We start from the raw sequence: 17,360 nt of genomic DNA, 5'->3' as shown, positions 1-17,360 counted from the left end.
ATGATTTAAAATCTGGCTGTTCAGACCAGGTCATAACTCCAGTTGTCTGCGCATGCACCTCTGCCACTAGCTTGCCACTATTACACATTACTAACTTTGTGTCTCCTTTCTCCCGTAGTGTGTCCTCTCTCTCTCTCCCTGTAACTTTCTGCAGGTTGCCCTGGAGCTCTATATCTCTGACGAGCAGTCACCGGCCACATCGACCTGATCAGTGTTTGATTGTTGTGTCTTGTTGCTTTTCTTCTTTTGTCTCTCCTCTATCCACTCACCCCAACCGGTCGAGGCAGAAGGCCGCCCACCAAGAGCCGGGGTCTGTCGGAGGTTTCTTCCGTTAAAGGGAGTTTTTCCTCCCCACTGTCGCCAAGTGCTTGCTCAAGGGGGATTTGTTGGGTTTTCCCTATGTAATAATATTGATAACAGTAAGGTCTAGACCTTACTTTGTAAAGTGTCCTGAGATGACTTTTGTTGTGATTTGGCGCTATACAAATAAAATTTGATTTGATTTGATTTGATCTCAAATTGTGTGTGTGTGTGTGTTTCATACACATCTTCAGTGTTGCTGTTGTTTTTAGTTGTATTGATGTGACCTCTCTGTGACAAGACCAGCTTTCATTTGCCACTTATCCTAACACTGCAGAGTCATTTTATTGCAGTACAATTCCTTGTGATGTGTCTATTTGTGGAAATGGGAAACTGCAGTGGTAGTCAGCTTTAATCACTATTAACTCAATATGTGACCAATTGCATTTTGACGGTGGGCTTGAGACTAATTCATCAGAATTGACCTTCCCAAGGTGAGAGTGGCTTTTCAAGGTGGGACACATGGGCTGATATTCTATTAAGACTGCCTGTAACTTCATTAAAGGACCATTCCTCTAACTTGTTTTAACTTTGCTTCAACCAGTCCCGAAACATTTCCACCAAGACGAGAGCTGCCTACTTCATTTCTGTACACCATTTTACTGCTGCAGTGAATGTGAATGTTATCTGAACAATCTGTGGGAGTGTCCCACACACACACACACCAGCATGGCATTGTTTCCTGTAATTGGCTACAAGTACAGTGTTGATCTTTAAATTCAAGTCATTTCAGAGTCCTCTGTCTAAACGACTGCAGAGATTGAAAATGCCGTTTCCCCTGAGCCTGTCGATCAATGGCATCTACATCAGGGCCCCTCTGGCTTTAATAGGAGAAAGGATCCAAATTGCACTGTAAAGGGCCAGATCAGCATTTTATGGTCTGTAGGCTTTATAGCTGATATCTTCAGTATTTCACTGCACATCCCTACAGGCACTGCAGCTTCAGGACTGACAAAGAACCTGTTTCCATGCAGTAACCCAGAACAACAGTTACAGTATATCTTTGTTTTTTCCGGTCTCTCTTTCACAACCTCGCATTTGTTTTCAACAGGGCCGGCCAAGTAAATACTGCCAGCTGCAGCCACTCTCCTCCTCTCAGATGTTCTTATTACAGTGTCTTTTGTCTGTGAGTTTGATGTTACAGCTTTTCATCTCTGAGACACACACACCTATCTGTGTTATTGTCCCTAGAACAAAGTGTCCTATAAGCACGTATGTAAGACTGTGTAGGTTTTGGTTCTATCCAAGGCACTGCAGCACCTCGTTTTATGACTTCAACACCTTAAACCAGGTGCTGAACAGTAAAATCTGCCCATGAAAATGAATATACTGTTGGACCTTGGATACCCAGAAGGATATTTCCCATCTTAAGGTGTGGTGCCTGCGGCCTAGCTGCAGGCTACTGAATTTAAGCTTATTATTGTAATACTGAGCTAGTAGTCTGTGGAAAGGCTATATTTTTATATAGCAGATTAGCTTAATCCCTGAGATAATACCAGTGACCTAGTCTTACTCTTTGAAAATATCTACAGTGCAGACACTGGCTATAATTATCTGTTTGCTGCTCTGAGCTGTCAGGCCAGCCCAAAACCTTGGGAGACTGCTTTAACTTAGGTGTTGGATTTGGAAATATAGCACTGTCATAGTGAGCTGCTGCAGCAGAGGCACCACATCTCTCCTTGTCCTTCCCCAGGGCGATCTCTTTAGCCTTTCTTGGGTAGGGAGGAAGTGCACTTCAGCAGCTGCTTTTCTCCTCTCCTCTGACAGACCGAAGGAAAGTGTAGGACATTTTTCAAATGTCAATACCAATATCCAAACTGGTACTGCTCAGCTCCCTGGCTGTGTAAGGCTGTCAAAGGTGATACTTTCTGGCTAACTGTAGTGCTGTGGTTTGTTTTGAAATAGGCCTATCAGATTCTTATTGCACTATTTAATTTTACTGGCTGTTGTATCTGTGAATATTTAATGAACACTCAAGTAGTTTTTCAAGGAGGTAGCTCTAATAGTGTTAATTACTAGGTTAACTGGTTCCACTTTAGTTCTCAGCAGTAAAACTGTTCTGACTAGCAGAAAGGAAAGAGAAGACTTGGTTATAGCTTTGTTTTCTGGGGTGATCCTCTCAGAGCTGTTAGGTGTTCTACGACCAGTGAGGAACACGGACTATGTCTTTTTACAGCTCTCTGTAGTGTAGATTACTGACAAGGATGAGTCACTGCTGATTCTCTCTACTGATGGACACTTTTATTTAACCCCCTTATTTAGCCATCCCTATGGAACAAAGTAGTTGAATCACATCCTCTGAGTCAGACCACTACCCCGTGCGTCCATCCTTCTCATCACTAAACAAAAAAACAAACCTTCTCTGGTGGTGTATGTTGCTAAGGAGATTTCAGAAAAAAACGTGTCACCTGCCCCCTCGCTCAGTATGCCTCAATTGAAGAAGAAAAGAATGATAAAGAGACATCTTAGGCTCTACTTTTGCTTAATGCACCCCACCATTCAAAAGCAACCAAACACTTTTGTTTCTGCACCCTGGCTGCAGCTGCCCAGTATACTCTCCCACCAGGCCCTTTGTGTGTGACCCATTGACTTTTCACATACAGTTTATGGTGTGGCTCTGCTGACCTCATGTTCCCTGTCACGGCAGCATGCAGGGAATAGAATAACCTTATAGCCACAAACAGCAATGCTAGGCTAACAGTTATACACTTTCCAGGTCTGGGGGTGTTGCATTAATTATTTTTACTCTATTGAAGTCACAGTGAAGATGTTACAGTGTGCTGAAACAGTCCAGTACGTTCGTCATGCCAGGAACTAAGGCACGTGTGTTTTTAATATTGGTTTTATTATGGCCTTATCAAAGTTGTCACTTCAAATGTGTGATCAGATTAATGGGAGCAATTTCCACCACAGCCCTAAAAGCCTCTTAAGCATACATCGGTTTATGTCTCAACAGCAAAACTGTTTTCTACTTCCATGTTTACTGTCAAGTTTGTATTGCGTTTAGAGCAACATGGAAACAGAATTTGACATTTCACTCCAGGATGTGTACTCTTAAATAGACTTTCATAGGCCTACTTCATTTTAAATTACACACCCAATGCCCATTTCAGCCATAAAGATTCATATTGTGTATAAGTATTGATTTGAGAATTGCTTTAAAATGTTTGTAAGCAATACAGTAGTTGTCAGATTCTTTTTCTGCTGAAGGCTTTCTCACTCTACTTCTGTCAGTGACAGCCTCATTGAGATAGTCCATGTTGTCTTAGATGGGCCTAAAACAGCCTGTGCCATCTGTCAGTCACTCAGTGACATGCAGCTACACAGTGACAGTCCAGCTTCTCCAGACTCCTCAGCAGTCTGCTCCTTCAGAGTGCTTGGCAGGGATTTTAAATGTGTGTGTTAAGACAGAAAGATCTCTCATAGTGGTGACACCGCTAGTTAGCAGTCGAATGATGTGTGGTGAAATGGCATTCTGGGAGCTGGCCTCTGATTTCTCTGTTGACACACAGGCATGAAGGCTGGGAAACAGATACTGTTATTAGTGAAACACACACATCACTAACACGAACCCACACACACACACTTAAACTGAACTACAGGGAAATAGGACACGAGTTACACATAGTTATGGTGCTCTCTCTGCTTCCACTGAGGCCACCAACATTCTTTATCTTGTTGTTTGACTTCTTTATCTAATCTGTCTGGCTCTGTGCCTCTCTCTGCCCCTGCCACTGTCCCCAGATGTTCCTGACAGTATACCTCAGTAATAATGACCAGCATTTTACTGAGGTTCCCGTTACCCCGGAGACGCTGTGCCGGGATGTCGTGGAGTTGTGCAAGGAGCCCGGGGAGACAGACTGCCATCTGTCTGAGATGTGGCGTGGATCTGGTGAGTGACAGTGCCAGTTTACCAGGCATTATTGTTATCTATCTACACATCACACAGAACATGAGATTTTCAGGCACACTGTTTTGTTCGTGGAATATGACTGGCATCCCAAGGGACTGGAGTCAGTGCACAGATACTTGTTTGTCATCTTCCTTTAATTAGACACAAATAGCTTTTCTGAAGTAGACCATATATGGAAATGAACTGTGTGGTCAACTGCTCTGTGATTTCTTTTTGAAGAGCTTTTCTTTTTTTTTGGCTCTGCAATGCAAATGAAGCAAGGCTCATTAATTCCTGTAACAAACTCAAGCAGCCAAACATCTCCCACATCTCTCAGGTGGGAGGGGCAGCTGAGACTTCATGCCTGCCCCATTTTCCCCATTTCTAAAAGTCGGGAAGTATTCACAATCAGAACTCAAGAAGCTAGGTTTTGTAGCTGTTTCCATGGTGATGCTGCCATAAGTATGGAGAAAGTGCCAATTATTGTGTTTAAGTACTTCCACAAGTAGTCTGAAAAGATCCTCATTTTTCACTACAGGCACTGCTGACTCTCCTTGAAAACAGCCAGCAGTGACATTTTGCATCAAATTTAAATGCAAAGCTGTTGATAGACCGAATGTTACAGCTCTTACTGATTTTGCAGGCATGTCATTATAGTAGATCAGCTTCGTTCCCCCCCCCCCCCGACAGTAATGTCTCTGTCCATTTGTATGATAAAATGGTCTTAAGCAAGTTGAAGAAAATGTTCGAGGACTGGATGATGAGCTCTTTGGCTCAGTACCAGCCAGAGTAATTGACAACACATCATCATTGTTTTCCCTGAGGTTATTGCTAAAAAAAAAATAAAAAAAAAGATACAGATGGCATAGCACTGATAAAATGAATGTCCTTTCAGTGTAGGCCAGCTCTGTTAGGGTAGTCCACACTGCTAGCCTGGACAGAATTCACAAAGCATCACACATGCACACTGCATTGATATTATCACTTTTTTCTTGCCAAGATAAATATAATTAGATTTTTGTCAATATTGACATTAAGGGTGTGTTTTACATCACACCTGAGCACTGACGCATTATTGTGTAATCCATCTGCAGAGCGAGCTGTAGGGGAAGGGGAGAGGATGCTGGATGTGCTCCAGCGATGGGGACAACACAGGGCAGAGGTGCGCTTCTTTCTACGTCACAACCGAGCCCCTAGCAGGGAATCAGGTAAGTGTCCTATTCCAACACAGACAATCACAGCCACACATACAACAGACAATGATACAAAAGCAAGGGTTTCTATGGTCACCTCACTTATTAGAGTCATGGTTTGGTGAAGGCTGTCCTCAGAGAAAAGACATCTGACACCAACATAGGAAACTACATAGATGCCTACAGCCTCTACACATACTGACATCCATTCCCTTCATGAAAGGAAATTAGCATTAAAAACCTCTTTGATGCTAAGAAGGAACCAGATGGCCTCCCTTCTCTAGAGGTTTGAAAATGGTACTCTTAAGGCTGCTTTTATCCAGGAAAGGGTTGTCAAATCCTCGAGCAAGCTTTATTTAGCTGTACTGTCGGAGGCCGGGCTGATTGCAAGTTGTCCCCCTCACATTGTCATAAGCCTGTTACTTTCCAGTTTTCTTAGGAACACAGAAAACTTTAGTATAAAGGTTGTGTGCTATCCTTTCAGTCCCAGTTGTGTAACTAAGCCCTTTCACTCCTCACAGCTTGAGTCTGGCTCAGGGATTAGATGGCTGTTTTCTTCTCCTGTTATCTTAACCCGCACGTGTTTTCCCACACTGTTAGCTCAGCTCTACTCAGCGTTTGCAGCACAGTTCTGTACCTTTTTCTGTTACCATATTTTGATTAAAGACGGGTACATTTAGTCTCTTCTTTTTGTGGGGTTTATGTAGTTGTGGAAATCTTGTTGTACTCAGCCCTAGTTGCAGGTATGTTCTTTCTTACCAGGTCAGATGGCAAAATTCATTCTCTGCTAAATTAAGATAGCTATGTAGTCTCACACTTAATGTCACTTACTCTTCCCATCAGCACTTAATCAGTGTGTGTATTTAACATGTATACAATATGTCACAGGTCAGCAAAAGCCATTATGTAGGATAAATGGGCTTTGATCGATCATAGGCTAAGGTTTTAACAGTGAGGTCTTGATTGCCAGAGCCAAAGCTGTCAAATACCACTAGCATGGTTGGATCAAAGTGCATTAATGTACACAGACACGCACATGCACACAGTTGTGAGACCCACCCGCAGGTGGTGTACATAACTTTGTGTGTGTATATACATGTAATATGTATGTATGTCTGTTATTGTAGAGCACTGATCCCAGTTGTTTTCAAGAGGAGCACAGATCATTGAGCTTGTTTGTCAGAGACAATGAGAGGCAAAAGAAAGTTCCAGTCATTTTTCACAAGTGACTGTAAAGGCCAGTAGTTTGCCCAGTTCACTTTCCTCTGGGACTAAACTGAGGCAGCAGCCTTTGATGAAACTGTGCAGGAGACTGTGCTGTCTGATGCAGTCTTCTGTCTTGTTTGTTTACTCAGGAGGGTCAAGAGGCTCAGAACCAAAGAGAAATGGAGTGAAGGGTCCTCCAGACAGAAGGATGGAGAATGGGGTAAGGTTTTTTTGTTTTGTTTTTAAGACACTTTGTCCAACAGGATGCTTAATTATTAAGAAATAATTTTTTATTGGTCACTGAAAAGAGGACATTTCTGGGACACAGTGTAACATTGGCGACAGAAGCTCCATTTTTTAATTTTTTAAAAATTGAATAGCAGATACCTGAAATGTGTTCTCATTAAAAGAGACTAAGAGAGCCTCTCAGTGGAGTAACATTTGAAGTACAGTTATAGCTTCTATGCTCGATTGCTTCCCCTTGGGTCCTGAATTTTGGTATCAGCATAAATTCTGTGAACTATTACTTTGTTTCTCTGTACTTAACAAGCTGACTTGATTAATTACTGTGGAGTACTAAGTAATACACCTTACAGTGTATACAATATAAAGTGCACAGTGCATCATAACATGGAAATCACTGTTAAGATAATTATAAAGCTGTGAATGACGCATCCTGAAATAACCTCCCCCCCCCCAAAAAAAAAAACTTCTGTTGAATTACAAGTCCTGAAATCACAGAGGGAGTCACTGGGCTTCTTTTGGATAGGGAGATAAAGGTAATCTCCCCATTTGTTTGTTTGACTTTTAAAAATAATGTGTCTGTTGCTTTTGCTTTTCTGATTTCATGGCTACACTGTTTGTCTTGTGTTCAACTTGAGTGAATGTCACTAAATATCCCTCAGTACATGTGCACAGGAATGCACTTTCTTTTATTTGTTTCACATACTGACTCCTGTTGTCCCCGTGTTTACCCCTGTCCAGGTGGCAGCACCCCGGATGGACATGACACTGGCCGAGCTACAAGAGATGGCAGCGAGACAGCAGCAGCAGATAGAGGCTCAGCAGCAGCTCCTTGCTTCCAAGGTGCATAAGAAGATGATCATGATAAAAAAAAAGAGAGCGAGGGGTGGATACAGGGTGTGAAGGAGTTAATTGGTGGAAGTGGAAGTAAAAGCAATAGGAGGAAAGACGACATAAAGGAGCAAAATTAGAGAGCAGGTTACTGGGAGATAGTACACTAAAACAAGTCTAGCCCACTTATGGAAATGAAGATACTTAAATATAATACATTTGAAGGTTGTGATAGACAGTGAGATTAATTGTGGATACCTGCAGGTGTAGTGTTTATAATTTGAGAAGCCTGAGACAGCTTCCTGCCTTGAATTCTCACCAAACAGGACTCCTCTGGTATTTGAAGATGTCTTTTGTCTTGTGATGGTGAGACATTAGACAGAAAATAGGCCTAATATAATTAAATACTAAATATGTACTGTATTTAGATAACTTCAGAAATGTACTTCCCTCCTTAAATATGCCATGCGATCTGCAGTTTGTGTTCTTGAGCCACATTAGCATTCAGATTCAAGCACTGTCTGCCTGCAGATAGTATAATAAGCTAAGGAATTCAAGGAGTCATGTACACTTGCACAGCAATCAAGTAAAAAAACTGGCAATACCATCAGCACACATACCTGAACAGAGTGCTTATCTTTAAACCTGTTTGGGAGAGTTTTGTCAGGTTTGCAGCACACTGTGCCATAGTTCAAGACTGATGATTGACTTTGAATATTTAACACTTTTTAGGGCCACACTGTGTTTTTTTAACCCTTATTAAACCAGGCGCGTCGAGATAGAATGCATTGTTGCTCATAGAAATAGGAGCAGGAAGAATTCTTAACACAGCCAACTGCCCTTGTACTGATAGCCCTTAAAACTTTTTCTTATCTCTGTGCTTTGTTTCTTCTCCTTTTTATCTACAGGAGCAGAGGCTACGCTACTTGAAGCAGCAGGAGCAGCAGCAGCAGCAGCAGCAGGCCTCTGAGCAGGAGAAGCTGCAGCGCCTCAGAGAGAACATCGAGAACCAGGAAGCTCGGCTCAAGAAGGTCCGGGCACTCAAGGGCCAGGTGGAGCAGAAACGCCTCAGCAATGGCAAACTAGGTGAGCCCATCTACTTTTTGAAGTAATACGTGCTTAGAGTACTGTATGACTAAACACATAGAAGATTTCATTTTATAAGTTAAGACACTGTCTTTGACTGTGATCATGATATTGTGTCTCTTTCCTTGCATCTTTACTTCTCACCTCCCTGGTTCCTTCATTGTCACACACCTCTCTGCCTGTTGTTCCCTCTCTCCACCTTCCACTCCTCTTCATCTCTCTCCAGTTGAGGAGATAGAGCAGATGAATAACCTGTTCCTGCAGAAGCAGAAAGAACTAATGATGGCTGCGTCAAAGGTGGAGGAGCTCAGCCGACAGCTAGAGTTGCTCAAAAATGGTAAAACAGACAGCTTCCATGACAACCAGAGCTCTGTGGCTGAACTAGACCGCCTTTACAAGGAGCTACAGGTAGGCAAAATTTACTAAAAGTTCAACACCAAAACAAGACTGAGCTTCAAAGACAGTATTTGTTTTAAATGAGTAGAGATATTGAACTATCTATTCTGTCTGTCTTGTCCTTTTTGGTGGTCAGCTGAGGAACAAGCTCAATCAGGATCAAAACTCTAAGTTGCAGCAGCAGAGAGAGAACCTGAACAAGCGCAACATGGAGGTGGCTACCATGGACAAACGGATCATTGAGCTCCGAGATCGGCTGTGGAAGAAGAAGGCAGCACTGCAGCAGAAAGAGAACATGCCTGTAAGTATTATCACACCACAGCATCATTAAAACATTCACACAGACTGGTACAGAATACCCTCAAGTATCATTTTATTTATTTTGTTAATGCAACTTTCTCACAATTTGCCAGGACAGTGATATTCTAATAAGTGATGAAACTGGTTGTGATCAGTGCTCCCCCTAGTGGCCTCATGATAAAGGCTGTTTGTATCTCTCTTTACCTCCGGAAGCCTCAGACGCCCTGGTATTCAGAGCTCAACCGTGCCAATGTAAGGCTCTTCAGACTTGCTATTCTCTGTGACCCCCTCACTCGGTGGAGTCGACTCCTTTTCTGTCCTGTTTCATTTTTTTGATCTCTCTATCTGACACAGCTTGTGGGGATTGATCATTGTTTTGATCATGTCGCAGAGGTGCATCCGAGTTTACTCTCCCATGTCGTCACTCAGCTGTGTTTTCAGTCCCATTTGGCAGAAACAACTCCTCAAGATAAGTGAGGAGTAAAGAGTGCTGGCTGACATCACAGGCAGGCAGGAATGTCAGGGAAGATCTTATCTTTTCTGGCTGCAGTCTTGATAGAAACAGGAAATGCTGAATAACCTGTTTACTAAAGGTAAAAACATTGGCTTTTCCAAACACACTGTGATAAAATACATGACAGGATTTAACATATTCCTGTCTTTGTATTAGCCCTAATGGGTGTTTGGGTCTGAGCTTGCACCTGCAGGCTTTCTGCTCTTCTGGCCTTTCTAGAAGTTGTTTTGAACAAAGGTTACCATGGGACTGTAAATAACACTCAACAGACTCGTCTATGACTGTGAGGAAGAAAAATTAACATGTTCACTGCTTGAGGCTGACTGGGGGGGGGGGACCAAAAGAAAACATATTTGTCCTGAGTAGAGGATGGATAATTTTATTTTCCCTTCTTAAATGTCATAAATTATTTTTCTATCTTCTATGCAGTTCTGTAATTATGTTTGCCTAATCAGGTTGAATTCCTCTCAGGTATAATTGGGGTATTTCATTGGTCAACATTAACTTTCTTTCTTTTAACCAAATTAACACTCAACCAATTAACTGTAAAGATTGTTTTCCTTTATTTAATACTTATTCATAACATTATAATACAAAGTACAATGCTGTTTGCATTCAGAAATGTTTTTTTTTTTTTTTTTTTTGTAGATGCAAAAATAAGCTTGCTTAGTAGGTGTCATGCAATGATTAATAAGCAAATGTAGTGTACATGATCTGGCCTGTAACTTAGGACACATAATAAATGTGATCACGGAGATTTAACGTATCCTTCTAAAGCTCTGCTTGAAGCCTGTTAGATCAATGAGAAATTTGCTTCCTAATCCACCTTTAAAGAAGCCCAACTTCTCAGTTGATGTCCACTTGACATATGCTAAAAATAAGTAGGCAAGGACCAGAGAATGGTGTGTGCTTGTATTTGCATGTGTGTACACACATTAGTGGCTGTGCGTTTTAGAGATGAAGGCCTGAATAAGCCCTAGTGAGTAGGTGATTTACCCACACTCTGCCTGGAATCATAATGAGTGGGCTTTTTTCATACTAGCACAAAGACACATTCCATCCAAGCTGCTGTGTCCTCCAACCAAACAGCAAGCGCCTGGTTGACATCACCCAACAAACACACACAACCATACTGACTGAAGAGAGGTATGTAGTCTGAGAGCTGCCAGCCTGGAGTCATCCTGCGCCATCTTAGTTGCATAGTTCAGGAAATACCTGGAAAAGGCTGCTATTTGATCAGAAAGGGGGCATTATTTGGTCATTTGAACTGCTGTTGCATGTTTGTGCTTCTGTTTTCTCAAGAATGGCTATCCTGGTAAAGAGAGGGCTTCAAAAGGCACCCATCTTCAGGTAACTAAACTAGTATTAGAGCAGATCACATGTGTGTCTCTTCTTTCTAATCTGACCTCTTGAGTATGACTCCAGATTCAATAAGTTCCTTTATTTAACTTCAGACCCTTCAGGGGAAAACTGAGCCATGTCCATCTTATAAAGTGGCATCTTGTCATAACCTCATCAGCTGTAAGATAAGTTTATAAGTGTCCAGATGGTATAAGTATTTAACCCAAGTTTTAGATTAAACTTAACTAGTCTGTTTGATGGATTTGGAAAGCTTAAAGGTATTTGCTTCTGTAAGATGATGTATCTATGGCAATGTTACTGTCGTCTAACAAAAAGATTTCTGTACTGTCTGCATGGTTTTGCCATCACTTGGTGGAGAGCACACATTGATCCTAGCTGCTGTAGTATTAAGCATATTATTAAAATTATAGTTTGAATTAGGGGTGCACCGAAATTTCGGCCACCGAAAATTTTCGGCCGAAAAGGCCATTTTTATTTCGGGCCGGAATAAAAAAAAAACTCGCCGAAAATGCCCCGCCCCGCCCCGCCCCTCCCCGCCCATCATATCCTGGCGCAGCACAGGTTAGGTTTCACTCACGCTGGAGCTGTCATATGACGTGTCTCCCCATGAACGACAAAGCATGTCAGCGGTGAGAGACTCTTCAGTGCAGCATCTCATGTGCTTAATGAGAAGAGGAACCGTCTCTCCAGCCAAAAAAGCGGAGCAACTTTTGTTCCTAAAGAAAAACCTGCCACGTTTGTTGAACTAAACAGCAGTCCAATTTTGCATAGTGCATAGTTGCATTAAATTTGTGTAGCACTGCTAGCTACCTAGGCTATGTTGTTTACAGTTTGTTTGGAAGTTCTATTGCTGTTTTTGCATCGTTTTGCACAGCAATTTAAAATGTTTGTGTGTTACAAAGAAGCCATTTTCGGTTTCGTTTCGGTTTTCGGCCAAATGCATCCTAAATTTTCGGTTTCGGCCCAGAATTTTCATTTCGGTGCATCGCTAGTTTGAATATTTGATAAATCTTACATGATACATCTTAAATCAGTAACTGCATTTCATTTGTTTTCGTGAGACATTAACTATTCAATAGTATCTAACCAAGTGACTGCAAAGAAACCTAAATGCCAGTGTTAAAGATAGGGTCCATTCATTCATTTTCTACCGCTTTGTCCCTGAACGGGGTCGCGGGGGCAGCTGGAGCCAATCTCGGCCGGCAATCGGGCGAAGGCGGGGTACACCCTGGACAGGCCGCCAATCCATCGCAGGGCTAGATAGGGTTCAAAGAATGCTAATGTTGGTCTGCCGTTGCAACATCTTGATTCAAAGTAAAAATTCCCAATTAGTGTAGGGCGAATGACCAATTTGTTGAATTAATAGATGATCATAGTGCTCAGAAAATGAATCCTACTTACTTTGATCCCCTGACCTGCCATCGAGCCCCACCAGCAGTTCTAAATCTCCAGTTGTTGCACTCTTCACTTCATGACCGTACACCTCAAGGACTGTGGGTGTCTCAGTGTAATGCCCATTCTGTTAGCATCACCCAGTCAGAAATTTTTTTTTATTGCAAATCTTTGAAAACTTCTACCGCAACCAGAATAAATCCTTTTGATTTGAGCAGCAACATGGCTTACTCTGGTGCCACCCTCACACCAAGGTTTATGCTTTACCACCAAGAATCTAAGAATAGTAGAGTTGTCTCATCTTTTTTCATCCATCATACAATTTTTGTTGTGTAATCAACATTACAGCCTGGCTAAAAGTCCATAGCCACTATGGACTGTGTGTGATTAGTGCCTCATTATTAACACTAATTTCAGCATGCATTATAAGTTAATCATGTGTATCTCAACAGCGGTTTTTCTATCATTACCACAACACAAGATATTGTAAATTATCCTCAGTGACCTTTTATGCTCTAACAACCTTTTTTGTCTATCCGACCCTTTCACTGTATAGCAGCCCTCTGATGGCCAAGCCGGACAGCAGTCAGGTCCATCTCGTGTGGCGGCAGTTGGCCCATACATCCAGTCATCCACCATGCCTAGGGGCCCAGTGAGACAAGATCTGCTTGTAAAACCAGCCTACCCAGACGGCACTGCCACCTTACCAGCCCACGACCTACACAGCAAAGCTAGCACAGGTGAGAAACCAGAGACAACGCACTATGTGTGGCCTTTTTTAACTCCTGAGTTGAGCCTTTTCCTTCCTAATTATGACTCGTATTACTCCTGGGGCCAACTTAGGCGCAGGCCTTCACTTTGTGCCTTTTTCTTGTTTTACATATAATTTAGGCAGCTACAGTAAATTTGGCAACGACTCGTTTCAAAATTGGTTAAAATGAAGTTTAACATTTCAGATCACAAATATTCAAAAAATGTGATAGTAAGGCGTCCTCAACTACTGTTGCCTGTTTCGTTGTGTTTCTTGGAGTATTTTTTTATGTAACAAGACTGTCCTGCCTCCAGCAGGAACAGAGGATTCTGGGATGCCTGCTGGTTGCGATGTCACTCTGAGCTCAGAAGGTAGCTAGTTACCTCCTGAATGATGTGTTGTGAAAGAAATCAAGAAATGGCATGTGTGCAGTGTCATGGAAGGGAAGGAAGTCTGGCCAAACCAGTGACAGACCAGAGCAATTTAACAATCCAGTAATTTCACAGTAATCTCTGACTTTCCCTCTTAGCCCTAAGTCAGTTCCTCAGTGAATAGTCTGCCAGCTGCGTGCTTCATGTTATTAAAAACGAATGATGCAACATCAAAATTAGTCATTTCAAAACAACAGCAGAAGGGATTCTCGTTCCTCGTCGTCTCTTTCACCTCTTTATCAGCCTATGTTTACCCGTTTAAAGTAAAAGGCTCGTCCCAGTCTGTCATGATGTTGCACACAGCTATTTCCGCATGCTGAGTTGAATTGCAGTATGGAAAGAAGAGAGAGAGGGGCAGGGAGGCTGCTCTTAATATACACCCAGTCCCAGTCTCTCTCTAGCAGGAACGTTGTGCATAGTATCAGGTAGGTACTTGGGGGTTTTGCTGGTCTCTGTGTGGCCCCCTGAGGGCGGGAAGTCAACAGCATGTCTAGAGCAATGCAAAATATGCAGCTCTAAGGCTATTTTGTTTTTCTTGTCTTTTGAATGCATCTTCCTCAGAAGCCATGTTGTTGCTTAAGCCTTTGAAAGAGCTGCGGGCTAAGCGAAAAGGTACACACTTGTACTTGTGTGAGTGCGTGCGTGTGTGCCTCTCAACAGCTTTCCTGGATTTTTATTTTTTTTTATTCTTTCATCTGTCATCTTCACTACAAAGACCGTTTCTTAGATGGATATTTGGTCCTGTTTGCTTGTTGTGCTGTTTAGTAAAGTGTGTTTGTTGAGTGGTCCCCTCTTTTTTTTTTCTTTCTTTCTTTTTTATACCACTACATGGGTCAGTTGGAACAAACACATAACCTTAAGTTGACCAACCCATTCAGGTCTTTTCAAAAATGTGTGTTGTATTTGTACAGCACCTCTTGAAAACGAGTATTAAACTACAGCCTATGGAGAAATTATTTTGCGTTTGCCATTTTTGTTGTGCCATTAATCTTGCTATTTGCAAGAGCCCCATGCTTTTGTGGCTTATCTGACTGCTGATGTTTGGACATGCATAGTCATTGGCAGGGTCTTAGTGAAACACAAAACAAAAAGTGAGTAAAGAGGGAGGCAAAATACTACAAAATCCACTCTTTCACTCCCTGCCCCTGACCCCCTGCCCCGCACCACCCCACCCCCTTTTCTTAATTCTGTCATCTTCTCTTACGTACCTCAGGCCTTCAGCCATCCAAGCTGGCAGACTGGGGTCCTGAATCTAACACCAACACTCATGGTTCAGCTTCAACACTGCCACGAATGACCTCTCACTCCAACTCGAACAAAGAGAAGGGTAAGAGACATAAACATATGCAAATACCATGTGGATATCCAGCGTTTTCACAGAAACTGCACTGTAGTTCCTTCCTATAACCATAAAAACAGTAATGGATGATAAGACAGAACAATAGCTTCAAACAGCTTTTTTATAGAAACACACACGAACATAACACCAAGTTGATTACTGTTTCTACTTGTGCTCTGTGGATAGATGAGACAGAGTTAAAGCGGGACAAGAAAGTGCGTCCATTTTCTATGTTTGAGCCAACGGAGGCTCCTGCCACCTCCCTCCGCAAAAACCAGAGTAGTGATAACTTGGTCAGAGATGCTCAGGTGAGAGTGAACAAATCACACTTCTTACATTCCTGACATCCCATAGCAATAAGTCACTAGTCAGTTTGGTTCATCACTGGATAAAAATATCATGGAATCTAACTTGCTATCTCTCTTCTCTCTCATCCCTCCAGTCTGCTCCTAAGGCCCCAATCAAGGTACCTCCTCCTGTCCCCACCAAACCTAAAGGCCCTGGTGTCATGCCCTATGGCAAACCAGGCCTCAACACAGGCACCTTTCCTAAAGCAAAGCCTCACAGCCAGCAGCCCCAGTCTACCCAGGGCCGCAGCCCACTCCCAGCGTCACAGAGCCAGACACTCCCCCTACCCTCCAAGCAGGACACTCCACCTGCAGCCACAGTACGGCCCTTCACCCCAGAGCTGCCTTCCTCCAAAGACTCCAGCATGAGTAAGCCGCAGACCTTAGCAGCCAGCTCCATATACTCCATGTACACGCAGCAGCCTGGTGTGCAGGGTGCTCTCAGCAGGGCCCAAAACCGCACAAATGGATTTGTCAGTGGTAAGAACATTCAGTTGTAACATCTTAAAATGAGTGTAGGAACAGTGTTGAATAGGTGGGTACAGAGGAATGTGGTTGTTTCTCCTGTAATGAAAGTAGGGTTGTGCTGTGGATACATTTACTGTAAATCTGCCCTGTTGCTGTTCTCAGCTTACTCAACAAAAAATATTCACACAGCACAGAACCAACTAAAGCAGCTAAGCCATCTGTTCCATCATCCTGTTACTAACGGTCACAGGCAGCTTTGCCTGCTGCTTCCAATTTGGATTTGTGGAAATGACACTAAACAAATGTTTCTTCAGCCCTGAGTTTATCCTAAGTATTTTCTTGTAATGCAGCTCTCCCAGTGGCATGTTTGGAGACCAGTTAGGTTTATAGATGTTATTGACAAGGCTGATCTTGTTTTTGTCATTTATACTCGTTCTTTGACAAAAATGTTCTTAGTATCTAGCTTTTATTTATCTGGTTTATCTAAGAAGCCTTACTAATCTGTTTCACTACAGTGAAAAGTTACAAATCAAAAGCAGCAGGTTCAGTGAAAACAAGCCAAGATATATTTGATGACTGTATACAGAAAATGATAGAGAATGAAGGGCGAGTCATTTTTATTGATTATTTTGATAGTGATACATTCACATGCCCTTCACATGTAACACAAGATCCTATTTCTACAGACACTGCTGTATTAACACTTGTTTCATATCTTTGTTTGTAGTGTATGGTAAACCAGTGATCCCCAGTGGAGCCTCCCAGCATCCAGAGAACCCTTACCAGGACCGCCGATCCCCTGCTCCAGAATCTGAGGTTGACTTCAGTGGAGCCAACGTGAGTCCCGGCTCATCTGAGGGCCCCCAGCCAGAAACAGAGCGCATCCCTCGGCCCCTCAGCCCCACCAAGCTGCTTCCTTTCATTTCCAACCCCTACAGGCATCAGATCGATGGTGACCTGGAAGCCCTGAGAAAGAAGCTCTACAATGCCCCAAGGCCCCTGAAGAAACGCAGCTCCATCACTGAGCCAGAGGGTCCTGCAGGGCCTAACATTCAGAAGCTCCTCTATCAGAAGACCACACTAGCAGCTATGGAGACCACTGTGACTACACCAACCACTACCACCTATACTGGTGAATCAGAGAAGGTGGCAGAAGGGCCCAAGGGTCCACATGCTCCAGGCCCTCTGAAAGGAGCAGAGAACCGACCATCGGAGACACGACAGACTATGGAGGGAGGACAGCTCCCAT

The 17,360-nt window shown here is 42.8% G+C and overlaps 1 protein-coding gene across 1 annotated transcript in view; it reads left to right on the top strand.

Moving 5' to 3' along the window:
- Positions 1-5,346: 5,346 nt before the first annotated feature.
- Positions 5,347-17,360, top strand: part of tp53bp2a (tumor protein p53 binding protein, 2a) — a 15,242-nt gene continuing 3,228 nt past the window's right edge. Inside the window, exons 1-11 of the mRNA XM_020603279.1 lie at positions 5,347-5,460; positions 6,801-6,871; positions 7,636-7,737; positions 8,634-8,811; positions 9,038-9,219; positions 9,344-9,508; positions 13,332-13,515; positions 15,171-15,284; positions 15,483-15,604; positions 15,739-16,123; positions 16,839-17,305. Coding sequence (XP_020458935.1) covers positions 5,373-5,460; positions 6,801-6,871; positions 7,636-7,737; positions 8,634-8,811; positions 9,038-9,219; positions 9,344-9,508; positions 13,332-13,515; positions 15,171-15,284; positions 15,483-15,604; positions 15,739-16,123; positions 16,839-17,305 — 2,058 coding nt within the window. The 5' untranslated portion in view covers positions 5,347-5,372. The remainder of the gene's footprint in view (positions 5,461-6,800; positions 6,872-7,635; positions 7,738-8,633; positions 8,812-9,037; positions 9,220-9,343; positions 9,509-13,331; positions 13,516-15,170; positions 15,285-15,482; positions 15,605-15,738; positions 16,124-16,838; positions 17,306-17,360) is intronic.

This window comes from Monopterus albus, unplaced genomic scaffold, assembly GCF_001952655.1.
Source record: "Monopterus albus unplaced genomic scaffold, M_albus_1.0 scaffold60.1, whole genome shotgun sequence".
Taxonomy (NCBI): domain Eukaryota; kingdom Metazoa; phylum Chordata; class Actinopteri; order Synbranchiformes; family Synbranchidae; genus Monopterus; species Monopterus albus.
This window is presented reverse-complemented; position numbering and strand designations above follow the sequence as displayed.